The sequence below is a fragment of the Podarcis erhardii genome (assembly GCF_964252035.2).
Source record: "Podarcis erhardii genome assembly, chromosome: 1".
NCBI lineage: Eukaryota > Metazoa > Chordata > Lepidosauria > Squamata > Lacertidae > Podarcis > Podarcis erhardii.
Window position 1 is genome coordinate 105,821,809 of NC_138497.1, and position 25,947 is coordinate 105,847,755.

The window sequence follows — 25,947 nt, forward strand, 5'->3', positions numbered from 1 at the left end:
CTGTTCGTTTTGTATCACACAAATCATACATGCTGTAGCAAGTTCAATGATCATAATGAGCTTATGCTAATGGCAAAGCTTTTCACTAGGTTTACCAACCTTTTTTTACAGCTCCTGCTTCTATACCTTTCCCAGCAACCTAACCTGTTATAATTATACTGGTGAACAGTTTACCTGTCATAGTTTCAGTGGTTTAATTTCTCTGTGTTAAGGTGTTGTTAAAACCCAAAGGAGCAAAGCAATGAAAAAGTTGCTATTATGAGGATTAACTTGCCTTTGTAGATGCAAGAGCAAATAAAAGAGGTGCCAAATTTGGTTACTAAACATGACCCCACCCCGGTTAAATTAAATACTGATTTTCCATGTTCTTTTGTATTTTAGAAGTTTATAGTGGTTAGGGTTGCCATATTTCACAACAGTGAAAAGCCGGACAGAAAAGTTGTTGAACACTTTTTGGGCAAAGTTGTTGAGCTGTTTTTGGCAACATCGCAAAAGAAAACAAACGTTTTCGAGCTATTTTAAAGGGAAATCGCCAAAGGCGACCCTGGGTTGCCATATGTCTGGATTTTCACGGACATTTTAGCGATTTCTGCCCAGACACTGCATCTGACTGCAGTATTCTGGATATGTGGTATCAGAATATCTACTTGACTAGTTCAGAACTCCCATTTATTTTGCACATTACATGCCAAGAGGTATTCAGCGGTGTTTTTAGCACTCCCTCTAGTGTACAGATGTATAACGGAACCTCTCTGCAATTCCTTTCCAGGTTTGTGGGGAAAAGCAGAGGTTTGAGAAGCTGATGGAACATTTTCGAAATGAAGATAACAATATAGATTTCATGGTGAGTGTTGTATGTGTCACCTTATGTTACTTGGGATCATTGTTATTGTTTACTTTTAAGTGTATATTTTGCATATAAATTGGGGGTTTCAAAACTTTCTGGAGTGGGCCTACCTAAAGAGAAAAAAGAAGTTTTCAGCTTCACCCAGATTAACAAAGACAAAACGAATATGGTTTGGATGCATAAGTATTCAGCATGAGCAGTCCTTTGCAGCAGCACATTCCACTCCATCCATGAGAGTCTCCTGCACCTCATGATCACCTTTTGGGAGGGCTGCAGTGGGTAGAACAGAAGGGAAAGCCTGTTCTGTAAGCACCATTCAGAGGACCCAAGCTTATGGACCCCCTTGCAATGCTAACCCTCATTTCTAGGGCCATGAACAACGGGGCTGCAAGGCAAAGACTGTGTGGGAAATGCAATAGGCAGGAGCAATAGGAGTTGTTTCATTGCTCACCAAGCAGTGCTGCATGCAACACACTCCTTTCTACTTAATCATAGGATATACTTCCTTGGTGACCTCTGTGTTTCTTTGCTGTGTTTCCTAATGGGAAAGCTTGATTGGCTCCAGTTATTGGTCCTAGGCTGCAGTTTTGAAATTTTTAGGATTCAGAAAAAGTGCGTAAGCCAGGGGTATCCAATATGTTCATCCAGATGTTGATGAACTACAGTACCTGTCATCGCTTCCCATTGGCTGTGCTTACTGTGACCGATGGGACTTGTAGTCCACAAGTTGTGGAAAGCACCATGTTGATTACCCTGACTTAAAAAGTCAAAGTGATACTGCCATGGTCTGGGAAGGCTTATTTTAAAGTAAGGAACAGTGTTAACTGAGAGGGGAAATGAAGTAAATATTTGCAGTCTACAGCATGCTTATGCCTCATGAACCAAAGCATAGATGGGGAAGTGGCATGCTATTCCTCTTCCTGTTCTACAGACAAATGTTCCACTTCCATTTTACCAGTTTCCTTGTTCCTAGTTTAGTCACTGATCCCCACATCCCCTTTTACTGAGAGAGAAAATAGACACTGAGGACAGACAGTGCAAGTGAACTATATGTTCCAGCATGAAATTAAAAGGCCACAATTCTGGCTAACAAGTTAAGTTTGGCCACTGAACCCATCTGTGCCCTGTTACCACTGCTGGAATTTCTATGAAGGCACCAGGGTTTAGCACTTTGAAAAGGTGTTCTCTGGTGTGAGAAGACCAACTTTGAATCATTTAGGCAATGCAATACTTTAAAAATTCTAGATGTTACTAATAAGGAAAGGCTGTTGTTTGGCAGCAGAAGCCACTCCTCTTTCTCATGGGGAAGGGAGCAAGGCACATTTGTCCTAGAATCCTCTCTAATCTCCTGCGCTGACCATCACTGAGCAAGGATCCCTTCATCAGTGTTCCAAAGCAAAAGAGTGTATGTGTACCAGCCCTTGTATAAATTAAGAATACAAGATTAGTTGCATCACCTAGTCCAGCACCCTACTTTCCACATTGGCCACCCAGATGCTTCTGAAAAGTCCACTAACAAAGAATACCAGCAGTCCTTCCTGACTTCATATCCTCTTCCAGCTGGCATTCAGAGGTTTATTGCACCTGAACCTGGAGAGTCTATTCCCCTGTGAGCCATGTTTGACAGGTGGACGGGGCTTTCCACCTGTTAATCACAATGACACCAGGTGCCTGTGCAGATGGTCAGCTGATTGTCACTTGCCAAGTGTTGTGTGTAGTGCACAGGCCCTGACAACCAACTGATTGTCGGGGCTTCCAGAGTGCTATGCAAATCCCCTTTGGCTCAGCTTTGTCTTTTCCTCCCTGCATCTGACATCATCAGTTGTAGGGGCAGGATGGCGTGGCTTGGTCAATCAAACTCTAAGGCCAAATGGGGAGACCTGGTGGTCCCAAGTAGGTGGAGATGGCAGGGCTGGCTTGCTGTCAGATTTATCCCTAAGTACTTCCCTCGAAAGAGGTGGCTTCTCACTGCCAGGGGAAAAACATCTGAGCCACCTCAGCTGGCAGTGACATTGAGCTTGGGATATCCCTTGACACTTAGGTGTGCTATTCTCTTGACCACACACTCAGCCTTCCCCTGGATCTAAGACTCCTCTTGGGACTCCTGATCACCACCCCCAACTCATTAGGACCTTTCCCCCGGGTTGAACTCCTCCAGCCCCCCCTTCTCCACCGCCCTTCTCCACAAGACTCATGATAGACTGTTGTACTAACTCAAGTACCCTTTTCATGCATGGCCATATGATATAGCGTGCCTTTATAAACCATGTAAGCTGCTTGCAAAAGGGAAGTAAGAGATTTTTAAAAAACCCCACTGTAGAATATTTTTAACTTTTTTGGGTAGCTAACAGACTGATCATCTGCAAGGAGGAGAAAGTGGCGACGTCTAGTTGACTCACCAGCCACAGGACTCTTTTTTGTCATGAATAAAGCCCACAAGTTCAGACAGTGAGCACAAGTGGTTAGTTTCAGTGAAGAGGATGGAGGGGAACATCGGAAGTGGTCTTGCAGTAAGTCAGCTGATCCATCAGGTTCTGGTTTGACTGCACTGGCTGGTAGAAGCTCCCTGCAGAGATCTTGCAAGCTCAGCTTGTGGATGCCAGGGATTTTAAACGATCACATTTCCTCCAAGATTGGGCTTGAAAGGAAGGAGATAAGCATTGGTAGGGCCTGGACACAGCACTGGAGGCTCATCCATTAGAGTGGATGGGACCCCGCCCCCAACAGCCTCAGATCACACTCTGCCAACCCCCTCCTGCCTCCTCTTACTTACAACCAGTCCGGGACACTGGCTGCCAGCTTTTTCCTCTTTGTCTGCACTCCTTTATGAAACTCAGAGGAGGATGGAAACAAACCTAGAGTTAGTTGGCTTCATCTGCCTTTGTCTCTGGCTCCACCTGGTGTTGGTCAGTCTGTCTCCCACCCTACCAATCCCAGTGGGCATCTGGTACCACTGCGTGGCAGAGACTCCAGAGAAACAAATCAAAGAACATCCCATTCTGATAGACACTGATGGTAAAAGATTCAGCGCAATAGAAAGCAATACATAGACAGGCAGGGATCACTGGTTTTGAGAGAGAGGGTTCACTGTGAGATGCAGTACAGTTGCTCTGGGAAGAAGCTCTTCAGGCTTCCTCAACCTCAGCCCTCCAGATGTTTTCAGGCTACAATTCCCATCATCCCTGACCACTGGTCCTGCTAGCTAGGGATCATGGGAGTTGTAGGCCAAAAACACCTGGAGGGCCAAGGTTGAGGAAGCCTGCTCTTCACCATCCTCCCCTTTTCAGGAGTTGTTGAAAGGCTGGGGACAATGAGATCTGACCAGTTAAATTAGTCTCAGCTGAACCTCGACTGTAGGTGCTTCAAGCAGAATTGGTTACTAAACACTTTCCTGTCTTAGGGCAGTATAAACCGTCTACCTTTTGCAAAATACCATGAAGCATTTTAAGAAACATTTCTCCTTAGAGTGCACTTTTGAGATCTGCTTTTGCGCTACATCTGGGAGTCAAGACTTTTGTTCATTGTGAATAAAGTTTTGGGTCATTTACATTAAGCCCCCACCTTCCCCGAGTGACATAAAATGAAATAATTATGCAGAAGGAGCCACTTGAGAATTAATGGCACATGGGCAAACAGATCAGCTATGTCTGTTGCCATCTGGTGTTTAACAAGATCTGCATGTCGCTGGAAACCACCTGTGGGACATGTGTTTCAAGAGCTTTGGGAGAGGAACTAAGTTGAGGAGGAAAAGAACCAGTCTCTGGTGACCTTCCATGACTGGTTTCTGAGCCCGTCTGCACTGGGGGAACCATTTCTGTTCCTTGTATTTGCTGGTTGCTTATTAGCAGAACAGAAGCTGTATTTGTCGTAACAGTGTAAAAAAGAGTCAAACAAGGCTCCACAGCACTTCTTGAAACTTGAGCAACTGAGACCTGACGTAAACAGAATGATCACTCTAAGCTGCTGACCTTTAACTTGACATGACACCTGGGCAGAAGAATGGGACCCCCCCCCCAAAAAAAGCTTTCTGGAATAAAGAAAAATTGAAAAGGCATTCCTAGACACTGTTAGTGTGTGAAGTGCCATTTTAAAATGATCCAGATATTTTGCTTCAGTAAACTATAGCTCATGATCCTTAAATATGTGCCTCACTCATGTGGAAATGAGTGTCAGAGCATCCATTTATTCAGTCCAAATAAATTGTTCTTGCAATGCTGGTTTGTATCAATCAGATTTTGGATTTGTAGCTGGAATGAAGGGAGAGAAGTAGAGATATTAATGATGGAAACTTTAAAACTTGGTCATACCTTTGTGAATTAGTGTCTGAAACCATTCCACCACATTTGGATCAGATAGTGTTTATATTTTCCACTGCTGTAGCTCGCTCTATCTATCATCTATCTATCTATCTATCTATCTATCTATCTATCTATCTATCATCTATCTATCTATCTATCTATCTATCTATCTATATCTATCTATATCTATCTATCTATCTATCTATCTATCTATCTATCTATCTATCATCTATCTATCATCTATCTATCTATCTATCTATCATCTATCTATCATCTATCTATATAGCTCTAGCTCTAGCTCTATCATCTATCTATCTCTAATCATCTATCCAGGAAGCAGGGAAAATGACTTCTAATGGGTGACTTCTTTTCAGTCTTCTGCTTTTTGCTTGTGTTAACGCTACTCTCCTTATCCCTGTCCCAGTTCACTGAATGTGTTTAGGCCAGACCTCTTGAAGTGTTCAAAGTGCTGCGTTCCGCATACAGTACCATATTTGTCTGATTACAGTTCCCATTCTGAAATCCACACCATTCTAGGCACGACATATGCAATAATTGGTGAGAGGAATTGCCATTAAAGAAGAGCTTAAGTTTGTAGTATACTCTTTTTCCTGTTGGGAGTGAGCCCAATGCATTCAGTCAGCGGGATTTACTTCTGAGCAGACATGCTGTAGGACATCTCCCCTTCTTCAAGACACATGCTTCTTACTCAGAAAACTTTATTTCTATTTGTCAAGTATAATTCGTTCCCCACCTCCCACAAATTGTCAGGCATAATCTTGAGGTGGTCTTAAAACATCCGGGTTGTATACAAGGCAGCAAACATTGCTGCACATGATTTGTCCCTGTGCAAAATGAAGGGTTAGCACTACCAGTTTCCATTCTTTGATGGTTCTTGTTTTACAGGTGGCGTGTATGCAGTTCATCAACATAGTGGTTCACTCAGTAGAGGACATGAATTTCAGAGTTCACCTCCAGTATGAATTTACTAAGCTAGGCCTGGATGAATACCTAGATGTGAGTACCGCCTGCTTTGGCTTGTTTTGTACTTGGATATGATTATGCTGAGAATTCATTGTTGCTTTCTGTGTTAAAAAGAGCCATAGGGAGTTCTTTGCTTTTACTTTACTTTTTTTAAAACAACAACAACAATTGCCAGACATTAGCCATACTAAAATAAAAAGCTTCTCACGAAGACAATCCAATGAATAATCAACCACCATCAATACACCCTGATCCACTGCTTGAGGTCTTTATGCAAGGGGAAAAATGAATGTTTCTCAGTTTTACCCACCTACCCTCCTCCCTTAGGGGTCACCCCTGCATGTTCTGAATTATATCTTATATTTTCCCATGTCTTATACTTTTCCAGTATCTTATACTTTCCCCACAAAGGGAGTGCAGCTCTCAGTCCCCAAAAGGTAGCCCACCCCGTTTGACCAATGTTTCCTATGCCAGTCTTTCCTTAGAAATGTCCATTCTGCCTTTAGTGCTCAATGAGCTAAATGCATGCTCCAGCTGCAAACGTCAGTGTCACGGGCTCTTTATATCAATTTGTTCCTTGACGAGCCGTGCCATCTTCAGAAAAAGGACCAAATTCTCTCACAAGTTTCTGTCGACCGGTGCCTTGTGCTGCTGTTTTTTTTGCTTGTTGAACTTTTGAGGCCCCAGGTAAAAGCCAGCCACAAACCTGGAAGAAGTCAGAAGGGAGAATCACCTCTTAACGCTGCATTTTACGCACAGTGACCACCCGCTTCCAATGCCAAGAAAATGTGAATGAAGCCATATACTGTGCACACTTCTGGTGCAGTGACTTTTGCTCCAATGGAATGCTTCTGCTACAGTGTACCTCCACTGCGCTGACCTAACTGCTGAGACAACTGGATCCATTTCAGGAGTCCCAGCAGCTCAACACTCTCTCTGTTCCCCTGAGTCCTCCTGCTCCCCACTTTCTCCTGCTCATTCTTTTGAGAAGCAGAGCGACATACCAAAACTGTGCTGACTTTTGAGGATTCTATTCCTTCTGCATCCCTGTGGTTCAGTTGCGGGAATCATACAGTGGTTGCCTTCTTGGCAGCCGTGAGTTAACCACAACTGTGGAGATAGAAGAAGCAAAGGATGACATGGGACTGTTGTCAAGAGGAAGAAGAAACTTCAGTTGCACACTTGAGATCCCCCACTCCAGTATCACTATAATATTGCTAATTTCTGCTTTGTTATGTCGTCGTTACCCATTCCTCTCTCTGCACCGCATCCCTTGTCTTCCTTGAGTTTTGCACACATTTTTAGCGCTCAACATAGGAAGCTGTCTTATATGACCAAGTCAGTTATTTGGTCCATCTAGGTCTGTATTGTTTGCACTAACTGGCAATGACTCACCAGTCGCTCTGCTGGCCTGGAATTTCAGATGGAGGTGTGTGTGTCTTTCTCTGCCTTCCATAGAGAAGCGTATCAAGACCCAGTTTTTCATCTAGCTCAGTATTGTCTGCACAGATTAGCACTGGCACTTCGGGGTTTCAGACACCAGGGATTGAACCTAGGACCTTGTGCATACAAAGCATGCACTTCATTACAGAGTTAGGACCCACCCCCTAGAATCCATAGACTTTATAATGGGACACCTGAATTGTTTAGAAGGACAATTGGTTTTCTCAGTAGTATTTTTCTAGAAAAAGAGGTACCGGAACTCTCCATGAACATCTTCCTTGTTCTCTCATAATGGCAATGGTGCCCATCTGAGAAGCGCTGGAACTCACTTCCAGTGAGTTCCGGCTGGGAGAAAAAAGCCCTGGGTTTTCTTAATCTACTCATTGCAGCCAACCTCCCTAAGGCAGGTTGAACTGTGATCTACAAAAACGTAGTTTGTTGTTCCAGTGATGCTCACCATGTGCAGCACGTAATTCTGACCCGGGAGTGGGGAGTGTTCAGTCATGTGGCTTAGAGCTGGAGCTTAGAGTCCCAAAATAACTAGCCAGTTCCTTTTCATCTCAGAAATGGGGATGTCCATAATTGGGTTTGAAAAGCCAATATGAGAGCGGCAGCTGATATGTAATGCTGTGTTGGTTAAATTGCTTCCTTTTTTTTTCCTGGAATACATTTTTATTAAAGTTATACACAAGACAGGCATATAAAAAAGAAGAAAAAAATACAGAAAAGATTACAAAACAAGGGTCAGTACAACAAAGATATATAAGTCAATTTTTTTCCTTTCTCCAACTATACAAAAAAAAAAAAATAGTTTGGCTACATCATACAAAAAACAAAAAACAAAAAACAAAACACACAGCCTGAACTCCCTTCCATCCTTTTAGTAAGTATCGAATATCTACTTCCATTACGTATTTGATTTTTAATCTATAATCCTAGATTCACTCGCTGGTAGTATTGTTCTAACCCCGCCAGTTCACATTAAACATTTATTCCAATATAGTTCCAGTATTTACTCCCAATTTTTCAGAAATTTCTGTTCATCTTGATCTCTTATTTTACCTGTTAGTTTATCAAGCTCAGCATAATTTACCATTTTAATCTGCCAGTCATTCATGCTGGGGATGGTTTCCACTTTCCAGTATTGTGCCAGCATAATCAAGCCTAGACTTCATTCTATAGGAAGCAATTTAACCTAATTTAATTTAATTTTATTAAAAAAATAAAATAAAATAAAATAAAATTAGGTTAAATTGCTTCCTATAGAATGAAGTCTAGGCTTGATGTATTGTAATCACATTGTCTGAACATTTGTACCAATGCTGTGATATAAATTATAAAATAATACTGGCCTCTTAATATAAATCAATGGGCTTTGGTTAGGCTTATACAGCAAAAGGAATATCTTTTTATTACTTTTTTCTTCTCGTACCTGCTATGAATTTGTGGGTACCAATTACAGTTAAGTTCTTGTGTCCTATTTCTCCATCTTGAAGTGTTTTTCATTCCTCTCTTCCCATGGTGCTCTATTATTAGGAACTTTTAACATGGAGACAGATTTTTTGTTGTTGTTGCTTAGAATTCAGCTGTTCTTGCTGCTTTTTGGCTTTGTTCCATCGTATAACATAGTCAAGAGCTTCTTTCATGTATTCTGACAACAATACTTTATGTTCCATATAATATGCTTGTCCTGGTGGTACAGTGCAGCATGGGGACTATTTTTTGCATTTAAACACTCACTTACTCACCATCCCAAGCTAACCCTTTTGAGTTATTTTCATTCAACCTTAGGCTAACAACCCCTCCTCGCTGGTAAGTTCAGTTCAACAAGAAAAACACTTTTGCTGGTATGGAAATGCCATAACAGCAGTGCTCTTAAAATTCCTTACACAGAGCCTCCTTTTAAGTCAGGGTGAATAATGTGATGGGTATTTTTAAAAGTAACTCAAACAAATTGCTTTTTTGAGGGAGGGGGGAGGGTTGATGGTGATTTAGAATAGAACACATTGCCAATATTATGCATTTAAAGTCCACAACTGAGCAAGATGTGCATGATTAACCTTGTTATCCAGCAGAATCAATGGGAATTGGAGGAGGGAGAAAGAACACACCATGACAAGCTTCCGCTCATGGTTTATAACTTACCCTTTCACGACAACAACAGGAATGGTGGAGGTGTGAAGCAGGGACTTCGGAGCACTGTGCACCCATTTTTTATTAACTTATTATTATAAAATTTTATTTATACCCCGCCCTCCCCAGCCAAGACCGGGCTCAGGGCTACTAACACGGGTATAAAAACAATTGATTGAAATACAACTTAAAAGCAAGATTAAAATACAACATTAAAATGCAGCCTCATTTCAGTAGGAACTCAAATCAAAAACTTTTTGGGGGATGAAAACGTCAAGTCTTCACCAAGGCCAACTATCCAGACTGGTCCTACGTGGGCCAGAAAAAAGCCAGGGAAGTCCCCAAATAGGAGTTCCATCACAGAAGGAGAAAAGAAAAAGGAAGAGGGGGAGGGGATCAATTTGATTCCAAGCCAAAGGCCAGGTGGAACAACTCTGTCTTACATTTGCTGCTCTTTCACGTTAAACCATAGTTTATTTTCAACTTACCTGAACCCAGAGGCCTGCATATATATTGCTTTTATTAGTAACAATGAAATCAACCACTTTAGCAACATGTGACGGTGGTGGAAAACCTGACTTATTTAGCGGTGCTAAACAATGCTGTGCCCCCTGCCCTATTTTGATCTTCCAGAAACTGAAACACACAGAAAGCGATAAGCTGCAGGTGCAGATTCAAGCTTACCTGGACAACGTGTTTGATGTGGGAGCTTTACTTGAAGATGCGGAAACCAAGAATGCTGCCTTGGAAAGAGTAGAAGAACTGGAAGAAAATATATCTCATGTTAGTATTGGCGCTTTAAAATGTAGAGGTTGGGGGGTCTTTCTGGAGGCTGGTTTTTATTTGGTCATTTGATTATTTATCTGAGCATCAAAATGTGATTATAAATGCACTTTATTTCGTTTATATCCATTACTACCAGTAAAGCTTTTGGTCTTCTATTATTTTTATTGCTACCTTGAGAAGAAAACACACACACTCTTAAAATATAGAGGAAAGGCTAGTTTACCTGGATAATTGGTTTCTGTGTGATTTAATATTTTTAGTTCAGTCTGCAGTGCTATGCCTGCTTTTATCTTGGCAATGTCACGGACAGCGTGCCTGCAAGACATCATTAAACAGACACTCTAATATTACTAGGAACTAAAGGAGGCAAATTCCTGTTAAAGCACAAGAGGTTTGAGCAATTTCTGTCTGGAAGTTCATTTAGAGCTGGACTGAAAAAATGTCCTTGCAATTTTAGTCTTGAACTTCATTTTTTGTCTCTGTTCCAAACTGACACAAATGTGGGAAAAAATTTTTACCTGCTGTATAAACGATGTTCAGTTTGTGGATTTCCCAGAAGTGCCCGAGTGATTACCGTTAGGGGCAGGATTCTGAGATAATGGACCCTTTGCCTGATCTAGCAGGCCTGCTCTTTTTACTGCCTAGTAAACAGGCAGTAAACAGGGGACGCGGGTGGCACTGTGGGTTAAACCACGGAGCCTAGGACTTGTTGATCAGAAGGTTGGCAGTTCAAATCCCTGCGACGGGTTGAGCTCCCGTTGCTCGGTCCCTGCTCCTGCCCACCTAGCAGTTCGAAAGCACGTCAAAGTGCAAGTAGATAAATAGGTACCGCTCCGGCGGGAAGGTAAACGGTGTTTCCGTGCGCTGCTCTGGTTCACCAGAAGCGGCTTAGTCATGCTGGCCACATGACCCGGAAGCTATACACTGGCTCCCTCAGCCAATAAAGCGAGATGAGCGCCGCAACCCCAGAGTCGGTCACGACTGGACCTAATGGTCAGGGGTCCCTTTACCTTTTTAAACAGGTAGTGATGTTTGCTGCAGAGGTTTACTAAGATTTTTTGTGAACCAAACATTATCTGATTACTCTCTTAAGTGTTTGTCATCTCCCTCTCTGGGTTAATAAATATTTATAATTAAAACAATCAGAAAACACTCATTTTTTTAAAAAAAAACCAGGGGCTGCATCCAGACATAGCCATCCACAATTGAAAGTGCTCCTTCCATTTGTGAAAGACACTTGATCCCAATGGCAGAAGGGGAAAGGAAGCCATTTTGCACCAATCCTTCCCTGAAGCTTCTAACCCCCCCAACCCCCAGTCAGCCTCCTAGAAGAGATTTTCAGAGGGTCTGGAGTCGGGGTCTGGAGCTGGTAGGAACAAATCTGGAACCATATCTCATAAGGTTACAGCAGGCTTCCTCGGCCTTCCAGATGTTTTGAGACTACAATTCCCATCATCCCTGACCACTGGTCCTGCTAGCTAGGGATCATGGGAGTTGTAGGCCAAAAACATCTGGAGGGCCGAGGTTGAGGAAACCTGGGTTATAGCCTAAGTAGAAGTGGTTACATACTCCCAACTAGAGTTTTAAAACTTACACAAGCAATTTTGTTAAAAAATGTTTTTCCTATTAGGTCCAACTTCAATATTATTAAACTGCATTTGTGTGTGTGTGCGTGTGATATAGAGCCAATGGTGTTATATCCATATGAATGAAAACTCCCTATATTAATATTGCATGCGTGTGGTCCTTGTTGTTCTCTGATCATGTTATTGACTCAAAACAGCTCTGGAGTATTTAATTTCAGTTGAATTACAATTCCAGATGGAAGCACTTGGGAGAGCAGCTTGACCGAGAACTCTTGTTATAGGTTGGGGTGTGTGTGCTAATTTACATATAAATTGCAAATTCCATGGACACATAGGGGAAAAACCCCCACAAATAAGCAGATCTGTGTTTCATACCATAAAAGTGCATGCACAAATCTCTGTAGCTTCCAAGATATACAGTACTGTAAGTGTTCACAAAGCATAGCTTACAGATTTAAAAATGTATTAGCCGCAGGGATCATGCTGGAATGGGATGGTGGAGGAGATGTCCCTACTTAAGAATTACTAGTTACTAGTTATAAAGGCAAAAAAGGCTGTGTTATGGGTGATCAAATCTGAAGTACTTGAACATGGCATCACTTGTGCTTGTCCCATGCCAAAAAAGTATGTCTCTGAGCGGTTTCCTGCTTGTTCCATGCTTTTAGGCATGGATCCAAGCAGTTTTGTCTTTGCCATGCTGCTTTCCCCTGGAAAACCCACTCTTTGCGTGCCCAGACAGAGACTCCCAAGACACCACCAGAAGAAATAATGACTCATGACAATGTGTTATGGAATTAAAATTGGCCACAACTTTATTGAACCTTTCAGATGTAGGAAGACCTTGGCTTAGGCATTGGACGTCTATCCCCCCCAGCCCCCCCAGCTGGGGAACTGGGACTCCTCAGGGTTAAATGGATCTGGGGAGGGTGCACTGCAAGACGCTTGTGTACGCAGGCAGCCCCCCTCCCCATTTCCACGCAATGCAGGGGAGTTCACTGACAACCTTTTAGTGTATGGCCAGTGACTCAACTCAAAACCCCTTTAACGGGGAACCCTGGAATCGCTGCCGTGTGTGTGTGTGTGACCACTTCATGCCTTCCCTCCCCCATTTAGGGAAGATAGACTAAAGGATTCCGACCAAGGCCTAAAATCGCCACCTGAGACCACAAACTTGCAGTCTCACCGCCAAGACTATGTACACCTGAAAACACATTAGCAATCCGACAATCATTCTTTTAAGCCATGCCTAATGTCATCCAGCCAGTGTTCATTTCCCGAGGTGGTGAGGTGCACTCTGTCGGGTCTGAAAAGTTCCAATCTGTTGGTTTTAATGTCCAAATGCTTCACAACTCTGCCTCCGATATGCAAGATTGCCAAGCGGATGGCCCTGTTAATTTTTTCCACCGTGTAATACAACTCAAGCGAACCAGAGGGAAGCCTGTCCACACATGGTCCGCTCGGCTTGCCCCACCCCCACAAGCCACCAATTGGACAGTTTAAACCAGGGTTTGGTGGGAACTCCAACCAGCCCAACCAGCTGGTGAGTCCCACATGGCCTGGGGGTGCTGCGCGCCGCAAAGGGTGCCCACAGAAGGAGGTGTGAGCGTTCATTAGTGCTAAATCAGAACAAACTGCCGTCAATTCTAGTGTTTGCATTTAGCCTCCCATCACTATATATCTCAAGATTTCATTAGTTTCATAAAATGTAACTATGATGTTCACAGCCTCAAGAAAAATAAATGGAAGCTGGTTCTTTGAGTAAAGCATTACTACTCAAATGAAACTTTGACATCTCTCTCTCTCTCTCTCTCTCTCTCTCTCTCTCTCTCTCTCTCTCTCATACACAGTTACATGGGCGACTCCCACAGCTTTTGACCATGTAAATTCAACACCAAACCTATTGATCCATCACAAATAGACCCTATGATTGTAAAGATTATGTATGGTTCCTATAGCTCTGGCAAGGGGCCTATTCTTAGACATTTTACAGCATGAATAACTGAATGATACAATGTTTATTATATACATAATGCATGGCTCTGGCATGCAGTTGCCACTGTGAATGAATAAGCCTTTTTGCCAATTAACATTCCCCTCCCCCACCCCTTTTGTGTCTAGTTATCAGAAAAACTGCAAGATACAGAAAATGAAGCTATGGCAAAGATTGTGGAACTGGAAAAACAACTCATGCAGAGGAACAAAGAACTGGATGTCGTTCGAGTAAGTGTACTGAGTGCGGATTGTGCTGCTCAGGGTGCTCACTGGATGGTCAGCCAAGTTCCTCACAAGTATGTTAGACTCTAAAAACATGGAAACTGCTAGATTCACTGTTTTTCCCACAGTTGGCTACAGTTCAGTTTACTTGCAGTCTGCAGAAGTGATTTAATCCTGAAGTTGGATCAATGAAGGTTTATAACACTTGGTTCCTTTCTGTGAGTCTCTTAGCCATGGAATGGGATAAAAGGAAACAAGCCGATATTCTGTCACTAGTATCTTCCACCAGAAGTCAGGCAATCCAACCCAGAACACAATAGGATCTTATTGGCTTAATGGATTGGGTGTGCCAATAGTACATATCATAGAGTCTTCATTACCCTAGGAAATAATTTAAACCTTCCTGATATTGCCAGTTTGTGCCCATGATCGAGGTTCCTTATCCAACTTATTAAAGGAAAACGCAGTTTGGATGAAGATAAAGTGAGAAGTGCATTTGCCGCCACCATCAAACATTGCCTGACAATGACTCAGCTGGGAATCCCATGTTATGTTGTTCGTTCAGTTTTGAGATGATTCTGCATGTCAAACACATGTCGATTCTTTACCCGTGGCCTCTTTTTGTAGGAAATATACAAGGATGCGAACACACAGGTTCACACGCTGAGGAAAATGGTCAAAGAGAAAGAGGAAGCTATTCAACGACAGTCAACGCTGGAGAAGAAGATCCATGAACTGGAGAAGCAAGGGTCCATTAAAATTCAGAAGAAAGGAGATGGTGATATCAACATTCTTCCTGTTGGGGTGGCTTCTGGGACATTGCCCTCAGGGGCAGAAGCTGCCACAGGCACCTGTGGAGGATCAGCTTCTGGCTCTGCACCTTCGGTTCTCTTGCCCCCTCCACCACCACCCTTGCCGTTGTCAGAATCAGAATCGGAAGCAGGTGAGAAATGTTGCAGAAGAAATGAGATTTGCTCAACTTAAGGTAGTGGGGGTTAGCCTATTCTCCCACAGTACATCAGACCATACATGAAAGAGGCTGGGACCCAATCCAGAGAAAGCTGGATGCAGTGAATCAAGTCACACTTAAGTGTTCACTGGCTATCTAGGCATCTTACCTTAAAAATATTTAATTAGAAATTAATTCCCTCGAAATCAATATGGTCTACTCCCAAATAAATAACTTTATGATTAGACTGTTGTTGAAGTGTGCCAAACTGGCTCTGGATTACACCCTATGTCTTCATCATCATGACAAGTTAGTGAACTTAATAATAATAAAAAGCAGTGGCAGTAATTGTTATTACTATAAGTAGTTATCACTACGACGACTACTACTGCTAGTTGTAGTATTAGGTATATGACACAATGCAGAGTAACATAAGCATGAAAACAGAGTGATTCCCCTACCCTGAGGAGTTTATCTAATCCTATTCTCAACTTCCATCCTCTTCACTTTTGCTAAACTTGCCATCTTGTGTTTGAGGTCCATTCTACACATTGCATGATTTGCAAGGGTCTGCAAAATAACATCTATTTGGCAGCTTCTCTACTCTGCAGGCACAATGTATAGCAAAGTTCACCATGTGGATTGCCTGTAGTTGAGAGAACTCCCTTGGGGTGTGGGAGGGAGGCGGACATAGTTTGGTTGAATACTTTAAAATGCTGTTTTGTCTTTTTCATTTCTCAGTTCAAAATGGTCCTGTGACACCGCCAATGCCTCCTCCCCCTCCACCGCCTCCTCCCCCTCCTCCCCCACCTCCTCTTCCTGGCCCAGCTGCAGAACCAGGACTGGCCCCTCCAGTCCCACCCCCACCCCCACCATCAGCGCCTCCTCTTCCGGGAACAGCCTCCCCTACAGTCGTTTTCAACTCAGGATTAGCAGGTAAGAAGCAGCCAGTGTTGCTGGCGTGCCGTGGAAGTCCTATACACAATACAAAAAATGTCCTTGGTCAAAGAGGAATGAGTCAGAATGGATGTAATGAAAAAGTGCTCCAAAGTCTTCATTGCTTAATGAATCAAGGTGTCCCAGTGCTGCAAAACCTTAGCTGCAGCAGTGAATTAAAAGCAAAATAACTTTCTAAAGAAATGACAAATCTCTGTGTTGTTTTGCTGCATCTTCTCAAAGGAGAGATGGTGAGCACCTGATGGAGCCAATACAAAGGTTGAACACTTAAGACATAATAATAATAATAATAATAATAATAATAATAATAATAATAATAATAATTTATTTATACTCCGCCCATCTGGCTGAGTTTCCCCAGCCACTCTGGGCGGCTCCCAATCAAGTGTTAAAAACAGTACAGCGTTAAATATTAAAAACTTCCCTGAACAGGGCTGCCTTAAGATGTCTTCTGAATGTCAGGTAGTTGTTTATCTCTTTGACATCTGATGATTCCCATCCCTCCCTCACCATTCTGCAGATTATGAGTAGCTAGCAGAAAAATGCTTTGATTTTAAACGGAGGCTTTATACTGTTGCTACAATCCCTTCATGTTATCTCACTGGTGGTGGAAAAGTGTTAGATGCCTCGCCTCAAACACTGAATCCAAATCTCCAAATCTGGGGTTCTGAAGATAGGAGGCAGACATCTCTCAGAAAAGTGTGAGTGGGTTTGCTAAGGAACTGAGCAAGCGATTGAATATTTGTTGGTATTTTACAGTTTAGGTCATGGAACAATATGATAATTGCAGACTTAGAAAGCCCAGGTACTATCCCTAATATATATATGTTTAAAAGCAGGTGGCTGGTTCTTTATTTTAAACCTTCTCTGATATCCCTTAAAAACAGGCAGAATTTGGATGCCTCTGTGCCACTGAGAAATTTATTTGGAATAACAGTAGCTTGAAGTAGCCAAGGCTAAAGCACTCAAATGAATGTGTGTTCCCCCCGCCCCACCTTCCTCTTCCTGCATTGAGTCCAACATCAGCAGTTGCTCATCCTCTGATAGTAGAGGTGAACTTGGAAGATGAGAGATTCAATTTCTGGTTCTTCAGTGGCATTGCACTGGCTGTGTAGCTCCAGCCTGTTCCCCCTCCCCCTTCAATTTACAACCCTTGGCTTGGTTTTGTCATTAGTCACAACCCTCTTTGCAAATCTGATGTTCATTCAGCCTGCTAATACTCTTATCTATTGCCTCACTGCAATTAATACAGTTTCTGTTGACTTGAGCACAATTTGGAAGAATTAAAAAAATCGTGAATCAGGCCAGCCCATTAACATCCCTGGACAAAACTTCATTAATGAAGAAAGACCCTCAACATAGTTGGAAAACTTAACACCACAGTTCTGGGTTTGGTCCTGAGGCTGAATCTAGAGCCATTTTTGATGTCTTATTGAAAATGACAGCCACTGGGAACTGAAATTAATTCAGAATAGCTGGGTTTTGATCTCCTGCCTGTATATGAAGGAAATATGTTGCAGGGGGAAATCTAACAAAATAAAATAAAAAACAGCCTGGCTGGATCATGCCAATGGCCCATCTAGTCCAGCATTCTGTTCTTACAGTGGTCAACCAGATGCCTGTTTGAAGCACACAAACAGGACCTGAATGCCACAGAACTCTCTCCTTTGGTTTCTAGCAACTGGTATTCAGAAGCATACTGCCTCCCACAGTGGAGATGGAACATAGTCCATCAGATTAGTAGCCACTGACAGCCTTAGCCTCCCTGAATTTCTCTAGACCTATTTTAAAGGCATCCAAGTTGGTGGCCATCTCTGCTCCTTTTGGGAAACATATTGGTGCTTCAGGAAACGAATGCTCCATATACAGTGGTACCTCAGGTTAAGTACTTAATTCGTTCTGGAGGTCCGTTCTTAACCTGAAACTGTTCTTAACCTGAAGCACCACTTTAGCTAATGGGGCCTCCTGCTGCTGCCACGCCGCCGGAGCCCGATTTCTGTTCTCATCCTGAAGCAAAGTTCTTAACCCGAGGTAATATTTCTGGGTTAGTGGAGTCTGTAACCTGAAGCGTATGTAACCCGAGGTACCACTGTATTGGGCTTCAGTAGTTTATTTGTTGGTAAACTAATTCTAGGTTATTGTTTTGGCTTAATTCTTTATGGCTTTGTTTGCAATCTCCCCATATAAATAAGTTGGGTAAAGTGTAGCTTCCAAGTAATACTGTTTACTGCAGAATTAATATGGTACTGGACCATCCAACAATGGATGCTACCTTTTGTTTGATACTTAAATGAAATCCATAGAAGGCTTTTGGTGGGCACATGCCTCATCCATTGCTGTTCTGCTACACTAAGATAACCTCAAGTAGGAAAATGCAATTTACCTTAACGGGTGATGTTAGGTAAATACCTGTTACCATGGGTAGGCTGCCCGGTCCATAAACTCTATACGCCTAAGTGCAATTGATTATTTCTGTGTAGAAAAATGATAATGTGTGAAGTGGTATTCAGGAGCCCTGATTTGTGATAATAGATTGTTCTATTAAATGACTTACGTAACCATAGCTAACCTTTTTCTTATTTATTCCCTCTGCTTCCTTGTAAGATGGGCCAATCAAGCTTTTCTGTAGGTTCCTTTTTGCTGAGTATTTTAAGTACATTTTAATCCCATTTTCTGCTGTCTTCTTTTCCTGTCTTGTTAACCAAATCCATTTGTGTATCACTTTAAAAACTAGCTCGCTGTGTTTTTGCATTCTCCGAAAGCGTGGGATGTTTGTTTGACTTGTTGTGGTGCAAAAGCTCTGTTTAGGAGAAAAGGGGTTTCCTAACAACTCTCCGCACCCTTAACAAGCTATACTTCTTAAGATTGATTGGGGGGAGCCATGACTGTTTAAAGTTGTATCATTGCTGTTTTCTATGTGTGGTGTGTATGTGGCCTTGGTTTTTCCATAAAATAGAAACTCTAGGGTATTCTAAGGCATATCATTGCATGCAGCATTGCATCTTATGTTAGAGACTCATCAAGATCAATCACTTGGCTACCTTCAAACAGAAATATTCTTAATATACCTTCCCTTCGTGATGTCACCGCACATCCAAACAAGTGCATCTTTTAAGCAAATGAGAAGTAGCTTCAGACCTTTGAGTGGATAGTGACATCATCACATAATATCGGGCTCACTGCCTATCAAATTGTAATTCGCAGCTCCAGTTTTGACAGCTGACAAAAGATGTGTGGAAATTTGCATTATAGGGGAAGGGGGGGGGGAAGGATAGATAATAAGCTATTTGGGGTGTACACATTCCCAGTCATCATACGTGAACAGTAGTGTCCTTTGGGAATGTGAGTTTGCCCATGGTAAAATTCACTAGGTATGCTTTGCTTGACGGTGGACATAACAACTGCATGTTTCCAACTTCACTTTCCTGGCTAAGTAGCATCTTCAAAACTGGAGGAGTAAGAAGCAGGGGCTTCTTGACTGTGTGAAGCTTGCAAAAATGTTAACAATTCACTAATTTAGTTTTAAATTCATGCTGTCAAATTGATAAACTGCTTGTCCCACTAAATAATAATACACATTGTGGCAAAATAAGCTAGGATTTTCTCTGGCAATACTTGATACTACCGTTGTAGCGCAGGATTTTATCTACTGTTGCAAAACACTGTGCATTGGAATCTGCACACTGTGTGTCCAGTTTCAAACTGGAGTTGGTCCTCAATGACATGAAGGTGAGGAAGGAGCTGGTTGAGTTGATTAATTAACCAAATTGCTTAAAGCTTCAGAACCAATTTAAAACTTCTGCTGTAATTGATGTTTTCAGTGGCAAATGTTCTCTAGAATGTCATTTCCTGAATTTTATGTGCACATCCCCTGAACTTCATGAAGATTAATGCTTACAGTGAATGAGTTACTAATTGCTGGATATTTCCAGCGATGGACATTTAATCAGTCCCCTTGGCTCTTAGGGTTAGGAAGTTTCTCCACCCCTTAGTAATTAACCTAAATTTTCCTGCTTCAGCTTATTATTCTTTGTCCACTGGTTAATGGGGAAGGCATGTCTTCAGAGCTGCTTTGGAAAAAGTAGTAGACAATCACAATGAGAGATGGTCAAAGTAACAAATAATCCAAGAAATTATTGTGCCGAGACTGGAGAGTGTTCCTTTACTGTGTAAAACACAGACTCTGGATTCTTTTAATCTGCAGCGTAGTTTCCCTGGTGGCTGCTGTCAATTCCAATTGCTTATATTCAGCTTAGAGCTTCTCTTCTTGCATTTCCAAAACACCACTTGCTTGTTTAGGATTGAGGGCTCATCCACGCTTGCCTTTTGCCCTGTACTTTCTAGGCACAGGTCTGCATTTTCCTGGTCTGTGACTGAGTGCTTCCCCCCACCCTTGCTGCTTTCCTCAGGAAAACCCAATCTTTACTGCTGAATTGGAGCAAGCAGCAATTAGGGTTTTCCACGAAGTTGTTTTTAGTGGCAAAGAATGGGAGTTTGTGGAGGAAGGACCGGGAAGGAAGGAAGGAAGGAAGGAAGGAAGGAAGGAAGGTGGAAAACATTTAGACACAGACCTGGAAAGCTTGGACCTGTTGCTAGAAATGTGGAGCGAAGCGAAGTGTGGATGAGCCCTGAGTGAGGTTTTCAGCATGGTTATGGACTTTAAACTGGTAGCCCCAGTGAATCAGTGACACATGATGCAAATGTAACATGCAACAACTTGGACACTTTATTGATTGATTGTCCAAACGGCCCCAGGGTGTGTTACCAAAAAATAGTATAATTAAAAGCAAATGCAAACTTTAAAATCCTAGAATAAAACCCAAAACAACCAATGGCAGAACAGCAATCCACAGCAGTACTGTGGGATGACATCCACTCAGAAAAAAGGCCTTTGTGAAGAAGTGCATCTTGACCAATCACTGAAAGGCTTGCAGTAATGACACAAGACGTGCCTCAGGGTGGAGTTAATTCCACAACCTGGGGGCCAACACAGAGAAGGCCCTTTCATGTGCCACTGCCATGAAGAATCATATTATCGTAGAGTTGGAAGGGACCCTGTGGATCATCCAGTTCAACCCCCTGCAGTGCAGAAATTTCAACACGTGCTCCCCCCCGGACCCTGCTTAGCTTTGCAAATGTGCTAGCAGTTTTATTGCTGCATGAACCACAGAAGGAGGCAGCACTGCCAACAAGGCCTCCCCTGCTTAACACCTGGGCAAGTTGACGTGGGAGGAGAAGCTCCTTTAGCTGTCATGACACTGATCATGCTAAATAAAGGTACAGATCACACATTTGCAATCCTAATCAACAGATGCATGTTTGTGTGTACTCGCTTGCTTTTAAAATCTGGAAGGTGTTGTAAGTGCAACATATCACAATATTTTCCTGCTGGGAATTGGCAGTCTCCCGGCTCATGTCCATCACTCCATAAATGTGGCTGACACCTGACTTTCACATCTTCTAGATGCTTTGCAATAAACCTCATCCCTATCTGTTAATTCTCGTGTGGGCATTTGGGCACCACCACCTTTCATGAGAGAAAAATACCATATACTCACACTTAGTTTCTTTAATGGAAATGCTGAACCAGAGAAGCCTTTGAGCAATCGCTCCAACTTCAAATAAGACAGAAAATGAGCTGCTCACTACAGGAAGGGGAGGAGCTCACATCTGGAAAATGATGAGGTTTTCTGCCTCTTAAATGGAGTGAGGCTAGACAGCACTCACCGGTTGGTACCTTAGTGCCCACTCAGAAACAGTATTTGGTTGAGTACCACTGGTGCCTTTTACACATTTAATGGAGACTGGAAACTTGAGTCATGTTTCTATGATTTTTAGGTAAATGTATGGTTATTCTTCCTTAAATAGGCAACTCCACATGATTTCATCCAATAATCAGGCAATGTTTGTGTGTTGGGTTAATTTTAGTGCAGTCAGAAGAATAATAGTAGACCATCACAGGACGTAGCTAAAATCACATGGGTAAACAGAGTACAATTTTTAAGACTTCCTGTAGTGATTGAATCATGTGTTCTCATCAAATATAGGGAAAATAGGCACAATTGTACCAAAACATGCTTGTTCTTGTCAAACCTTTGTATGAATGATAGGCAAACTTCCTGAATTAGAGAGAGAAATTGTCTCTTCTCTTCAAGCTTTCTAGCCAGCCCAAATTTTCCCCAACACTTTACAGTATTTGTTTACTTCTTGTCAGGCCTCCTCCAGTGTTGAAGTGCCATCCCCCATAAGTACTTCTGGATTGCTCAAGAGGCTTGTTGCCTTTTTTCTGAAATGTGTAATTGTACTCTCTGCTTTCTTTAAAGCTGTGAAAATCAAGAAGCCAATTAAGACAAAGTTCCGCATGCCAGTTTTTAACTGGGTGGCTCTGAAACCCAATCAGATTAATGGGACAGTCTTCAATGAAATTGATGACGAAAGGATATTGGAGGTATGAGACCTGCAGATTGTGATTTGGTGTTCTCTGTCTGTCTGTGTTTTGGAAGTTACTGTATCCTGTTAAAAAGCTATTTTTAAAAAGCTGTTAAAAAAGTTATTTTGACCTTGCATCATACATACCTAAAAAGTTTTAAACACTCCAATGACCTCAGTAATCACTCTGTTTGATGGTCTTGTTGACATTAAGGTAACTAGAGTCCTATTCTGCTGTGCTACGTGCAGTATTTTTGCTAATCTTGCAATGGACCAAGAAACTTTGCAGAGCATCAAAGCCTTCTCCTCGTCACACAGTCACCTCCCCCTTTCCCAGTGCACTACAGCTTCTACACTTTTCATTAATTGCATTTCCCCCCCATTCGACATAGATTTCTAGACTCCTTCTTGTTTCTGTTTGGTTTCTGTCCTAGGATTTAAATGTGGATGAATTTGAAGAAATATTCAAGACAAAAGCCCAAGGCCCGGCCATTGATCTTTCTTCAAGCAAGCAAATAACTCAAAAGGGATCGAACAAAGTCACGCTATTGGAAGCAAACAGGGCTAAAAATCTTGCGATCACCTTAAGGAAAGCTGGAAAGACTGCAGATGAGATATGCAAAGCTATTCAGGCGTAAGTGTAAAGGCCGTTTTACAAAGGTGGTTTGAGGCACGTTGTATTAATTGGTCAGCAGTATTTCTGCAAGTTGCTTAGATCCAAGGAAGATCCTCATATGCCATTAATGCTTATATATACAGTTGATCACCATAAAGCTGTTAAGCTGTGCACCCTTTTCTGGAGTAAGCCCGTTGGATTTTGCTTACTCTGCATATATCACAGTAACACAGGGCAGGATTCACCTAATGAATCCAGTCAGTGGAAGCCCTGAACAAAGACTTCTACTTGTGCAATGGGACTCCCCCCCCAATTACACCCCCCCTCCCAAACTGGTCTTGGGGGTTGGGAGAACCCCCAGAACAATGTGCATTGTTCATCTGGGAAGCTGAAACGCTTGCTGTGATGGAAGGACTGCCTTTACGCAATGTTGAATTCCTTCCATTATGAGAACTGTAAAAAGCAACTGGTGGTTTTCTGAAAAATGTTGTTCGTATTTTTCATCTATAATTCTTGTCATGCAAGGCTTTCATTTCTAGCAGCAATTTAAACACTATTGTGAGATAAATATGGTAGCTATTAAAGGAATGGGAAAGGGTTAGGTTACCCCCCCTCCCCTTCACAGTGTTTGAATTGAGTCCAAGTGTCTTGAATGAAATGCAGATTGGTGTTGTGGTGTTTAGGCTGCGTCTGCAAATACTCAACTGGCAATAATAAAATGATCCAGTAAAACACTTTTAAAGTACCTGAAAGCCATAATGCTAAAAACACTTCAGTGCAATGGTCATGCTGACAGCCATTCGTTTTTAAAGTCTTGCAGAAGCTGTCTTGCAGGAATGTGCTTTGCATTTCTTTCAGAAGAGTGGAGTGCAGACTGATTTCCTGCAATAAACCATTCTCTGTGTTTGAGGTTACCACAGTGAAGGCGCTCCTTTCTCCTATATCCTCCCTCTTCCATTAATGTACAAATTCTTAGCTGAGCTTGCTGGGAGATGCTACAGGGCTGTGGGAGCACTTCCTAAAAGAGGAAGCACACACCCAAATTAAGGAGCATGAAAGGTCAAAACCAGCATTTTGAGATTCAGTGCAAATGGCACCCGTGTGTAGGCTACAAATCTCAATTAAAGGGATATGCCTTTTTTCTGCTTCTATTTACATAAAGTTCATTATGCTTGTTGCAATCGTGCTCTTTTAGCAGCTTTAAAAATACGATTACTTGGTTTTCAGGGTGCTTCTCAGAGCAATATATAAAAAGCAACCAAGAGAGTTCTCAGTGCAGTCCTAACCATCTATATTCAGAATTTTAAAAATCCCAAGTGCCGCTTCACACTTAATATGGTAATTGTTTGCTGCGATTGTACCTGGCTTACAGTGGTGTTTCCTACAGCAAATACGTAAAATGTCAGTAACTTGTGCATGTCTTTCACTTACAGATACCCATATTCAAGTACTTAGGGACACACATCTATTCACACTTTGCATATTGACTGCCAAAATTGCCAGTGTGAAATAATTGCGCCCACAGTTAACTTGATTATTGCATTAAGTATGCTTTGTCTGTAGAATTGATTAGTAGCTCTAATAAGATGCATTGATAGAGGAACTCAGTGAAAACAGAGCTCTCTCCCTCTTCCTTCCCTGTAAACATCTCTTCTTTTAAATATATTTATATATTTATATATTTTTGCATTTGGCCAGGTTTGATTTGAAGACTCTACCAGTGGATTTTGTCGAATGCCTGATGAGATTTTTGCCCACGGAAAATGAAGTGAAAATGTTGCGGCTTTATGAGCGGGAGAGGAAGCCCCTTGAGAACCTCTCAGATGAGGATCGTTTCATGATGCAGTTCAGCAAGATTGAGAGGCTGATGCAAAAGATGACCATCATGGCATTCGTTGGCAATTTTGCAGAAAGCATCCAGATGCTGACTCCAGTGAGTGAGATGGGGAGAGTAGCTCCTTCTTGAATGGAATTCCATGGTGTGGCTTATGCATGTGCTACGTTCCTTTTGGAGCAGTTACTTTTAGTCTAGTTGTTTGTTAGAGATGGGCTGAAGTTATCCCCTGCTTGATCATAGAATTGTAGAGTTGGAAGGGAACCCAAGGGCCAACTCCCCACAGTGCAGGAATATTTGCTTATCTTTGACACATCACCTCTAGCAGCTGCCTGGAACTACATGGTGATAAGTTCATTGTGCACCATTGCTTGCTTGCCTCTTTCTGACCCCATCGGGGCCTTCATCCTAAATTTTGTGAGCAAAGGTCTACTCAAGGCATAAGGCCATATCTCCTCCCCCTTCATGTTGCTGTACCCTTAAAAAAATCTGTCCCTGAGTTTTGGCATTTGCTCCAGAATAGTATGGGATGTAGCAAAGGGACTGTAGCAAGCCAGCGGGTATCAACAAAAGTTGTGCACCCTCTCTTGTGTATGCAGGATTGCCTTCCTGGTTCAGATCCAGTCAGTTGTAAATAGTCATTTGCCATATGATTCTGACCCAAGCACTATTTGGGCATTCCAGCTCACACAGTGTGAGTGCACAGCACTTGGGGTCACATGTGTTTCCCTCCCCATGTCACTGTGGCCCATGCCACCCCCTCCCCAATGAGGTTTGCATGTTTGAGAGGATATCAGCAGCCTACCAAACATTTGTAGGCTCTCCTTGTGACCTGCAATCCTGAGTGCTCAGGATTGCAGTTCATGAGGAC

General features: G+C 42.3%; 1 protein-coding gene across 6 annotated transcripts in view; it reads left to right on the forward strand.

The window, feature by feature from the left end:
* The window catches only part of FMNL2 (formin like 2), a 188,430-nt gene that overhangs the window by 147,450 nt on the left and 15,033 nt on the right, over window positions 1–25,947 (forward strand). For 4 of the 6 annotated variants that reach the window (XM_081871236.1, XM_081871235.1, XM_081871234.1 and 1 more), the window contains exons 10-19: window positions 770–844; window positions 6,052–6,162; window positions 10,339–10,488; window positions 14,196–14,297; window positions 14,919–15,234; window positions 15,982–16,176; window positions 18,802–18,822; window positions 22,521–22,645; window positions 23,061–23,260; window positions 24,941–25,175. In XM_081871236.1, the coding sequence (XP_081727362.1) occupies window positions 770–844; window positions 6,052–6,162; window positions 10,339–10,488; window positions 14,196–14,297; window positions 14,919–15,234; window positions 15,982–16,176; window positions 18,802–18,822; window positions 22,521–22,645; window positions 23,061–23,260; window positions 24,941–25,175 (1,530 nt within the window). The remainder of the gene's footprint in view (window positions 1–769; window positions 845–6,051; window positions 6,163–10,338; window positions 10,489–14,195; window positions 14,298–14,918; window positions 15,235–15,981; window positions 16,177–18,801; window positions 18,823–22,520; window positions 22,646–23,060; window positions 23,261–24,940; window positions 25,176–25,947) is intronic. The other 2 variants (XM_081871237.1, XM_081871239.1) reach the window with 1 other exon arrangement.